Source organism: Buceros rhinoceros, unplaced genomic scaffold, assembly GCF_000710305.1.
Source record: "Buceros rhinoceros silvestris isolate BGI_N320 unplaced genomic scaffold, ASM71030v1 scaffold707, whole genome shotgun sequence".
NCBI classification, from domain to species: Eukaryota; Metazoa; Chordata; class Aves; order Bucerotiformes; family Bucerotidae; genus Buceros; species Buceros rhinoceros.
The window spans coordinates 41,392-44,403 of NW_010420216.1; the positions used below are offsets into that span (position 1 = coordinate 41,392).

The 3,012-nt window shown below is 44.2% G+C and overlaps 1 protein-coding gene across 1 annotated transcript in view; it reads left to right on the top strand.

Annotated features, from left to right (window-relative positions):
* The window catches only part of PPM1H (protein phosphatase, Mg2+/Mn2+ dependent, 1H), a gene marked incomplete at its 5' end in the record, with an annotated part of 53,822 nt that overhangs the window by 39,037 nt on the left and 11,773 nt on the right, over positions 1-3,012 (top strand). Inside the window, one exon of the mRNA XM_010139202.1 lies at positions 361-468. Within this exon, the coding sequence (XP_010137504.1) occupies positions 361-468 (108 nt within the window). The remainder of the gene's footprint in view (positions 1-360; positions 469-3,012) is intronic.

Here is a 3,012-nt window from a genome sequence, read left to right on the forward strand (position 1 = left end):
AACAGGCTGCTCAGGGAGGTGGTGGAGTCCCCATCCCTGGAGGTGTTTAAAAGCCGTGTGGATCTGGTGCTGAGGGACATGGTTTAGGGACCCTGGCAGTGCAGGGGGAACAGTTGGGCTTGATGATTTAAAGGTCTCTTCCAACCAGATGATTCTGTGATTCTATGAATAATGAGAGGAATGGAGATGACACAAGTGTTAAAAGCTTTGTTGTTGATTAGCTGTGTTAAATCTAGAGTTTCTGGGAGAGAAAAGGGAATTTATCCCCAACTGTAGCACTTACTTAGGAATGTTATCTCTTACCCTATTGACACAGTGCGTGTAACAAGATTTGAAGCCATTGCTTTTCTTTATTTCCAGGCTCGGGTTATGGCAACAATTGGAGTGACACGAGGACTGGGAGACCATGACCTGAAAGTGCATGACTCCAATATATACATCAAGCCTTTCCTGTCCTCATCTCCTGAGGTAAAGCAGCCAAGGTTCAATTGTGGGAGAGAAATGAATATACTTAGTGTGCATATTTGTTCTTCCCACACTGTCCATTCTGATTGTGGTCCAATCCGGGTAACATGCTGCCCTTCCCAAAGGTGCAGCATGTTAGCAACATCCACGTAGTAGGAATGTTATACCTTCCCCATATGTGTGCCCTGTCTCTGGTTGCTCCACGTCCCTAGCAGAGCATTGATGCCTTCTCACTCCCTGGTCTTCAGTTATCCCACAGCCTTACTATTCAGTGTGACAGACACCCATCTCCCCCCACGTTCATGTGCTCCCCTAGACCATGCTGCCTTCACAGAGGCTGATGTAAATCTGTGTTCTCCAGAAGGGAGCACTGGATGTCTTCCACAGAAGCATAGTATCCTGCATGAAACAGAGGATATTGCATGAACTCTTAAGCAGGAAAATGCCAGGAGCGATTGGAAGAGTGCTTTATGCTTCCATCTGTCTGCCCCTTCACCTCCAGTTTTTAATTCTTTATGATGGTTTTATGCAAACACCAAATAATTGCAAGAATGACAGCGTGCATTCACAAGTGATGGCATACCAAGGGCATTATGCAGTGTTTGTGTTGGGGTAGTTTTAAAAGCCTCCATCATTTTTTACTTGCCTCACCACAAACAATTCCAGTTTCTGACCACCAGAGACCTCGCAGTGAAGGATATGAAGGCTTCCAAAGGGGTTTAAATGTGTTTGTTAACAAGAAACATGCAAACCCCACTTTTTTCTCTCTGTTCTGCATACCTGTTCCTACATCAAGGAACAGATGACACATTTTTCATATAATACTAAGCAAAGGCAAACCATCTGATGACAGCCCAAAAAGTGGAGGCTTTGCCTTCACAGCCATCCACTGTCTGAGAGTGGATGCTGAGAGCCATCCACTGTCAGTTTGCTTGCTGGAGTTTTAACTGAGGCCAGTATTTGACCTTGAATTTATTGCTTGCTGTAGCAGTGTGCGAGAACAAAAATACACAAATGACATAATACTGCTAGGAAGGAACCAAATTATTAAATTAACCTTGCTTGGAACATCTTTGAGACTTGAAAAATAAAAATTAAAGAAGTGCTGAGGTGATTCTGGCTCTAAAGAATGGGTGATCTACTGACAGCCCCTTCTGCATGTTTCCTTGCTGTCAGTCCAGTACCTTTTCTCTCCCCCCTTTGAATGTGTGGTATCCCTCATTCGGGACCTGCTCCTGTTCTCAGCCAGCCAGGCAGCAGCTCTGCCCTCATCACTGTGATGGATTTGTTCAGTGCCAGAAAAATGATGCAATCCTACCTATTTATTTTCTTTTGTGGCACGTTGAGACCCAGTGTTTCTGGGGTATGTAATGGCTTCAGCACAGTATCTCAGAAGTATCATCTCTACCAATTGCTGGTGCAGTATTTGTCTGTGTGTATAAACCAGAGTTTCTCGTGGGCTTTTCTCATTTGTGTGGAGTGTGTCTGTGCATGTTCAAATTCTGGAATATGACATCCAGTTCATATGCTATCCACGTTTCAGGATCTCTTAACTGCTTTGCAAAAGGGAAGCAAAATTGGCTTTGTTTCCACATCTCCTTCACAGCTAAATTCAGCAGAAATGTACAAGGGCAGGAGGAGGAAAAGCAGAGCACCAGCCACCTCAATTTAGAGATGCAGGCAAAAAAAGCCCTGCATTTTATTAGGAAGTAACATATGCTCCAACTTGCTTTCCATTGCACCTCCTTCTCTTAATCAATTCTTCTTTCTTTTCCCAGAGAGAGCACCAGTGCTTTATCTTCTAATGTCTTTCTCTGACATGTTCTGTTTGTACGTGCACGGTGCACCTTGCACAGAAACCAGCATTAAGAAATAATGTCTTTGTGCTGCCATCTGGGAAGCTTGGCACTTGGAAGTGAAGGCGGTGGTGTCAAGCAGCAGTCATATTTGGCCCTTGTGCAGCATTGGATTTTGGATTGTTTATATAGAGGTAGGGAAGCACAATGTCTAGTTTCCAGACCTGGAAAAAGGGAGGCACAGGAAATTAAGGCGCACAGTGAGTCGTGACAGAGGGAGGATCCAAGTCCTCTGGCTTCTGTTTCTGTGCCGTAATTACAGCATCCTTTCCCAAGTTGGGGGGAATGGTGTGAGTTTTCAGAACATTTTACTTCCAGTGTGACAAAGCTCTGCTATGCCATGTCCACCAAAATTTAATGGAAGGGAAGGTAAGCATCACTGAGACAACATCCAAAACAGGCATATAAAAATAATTGGAGGGTGGTGTGAAATAATACTTTGATAGAGTGCCAGGCTATGGGAGGAGAAGTCATGTAGCCAAGACTGACAATTGTAATCAGGATTCAGTGGCTCAGCTGTTGTGACACCAGATTCGGAGGACTTCTGCAGGTTGGTGAGCTCTAGAGAATTAAGCCTTTTATAGTGAACTGGAGTAGCACAAAGCAGGCAAGCCATGGCTGAAGCTGTCTGGCATGGAATTAAATATTTATTTTTCTTAATGGAACAGTTCATTTGAAAGCTTTCAGCAGG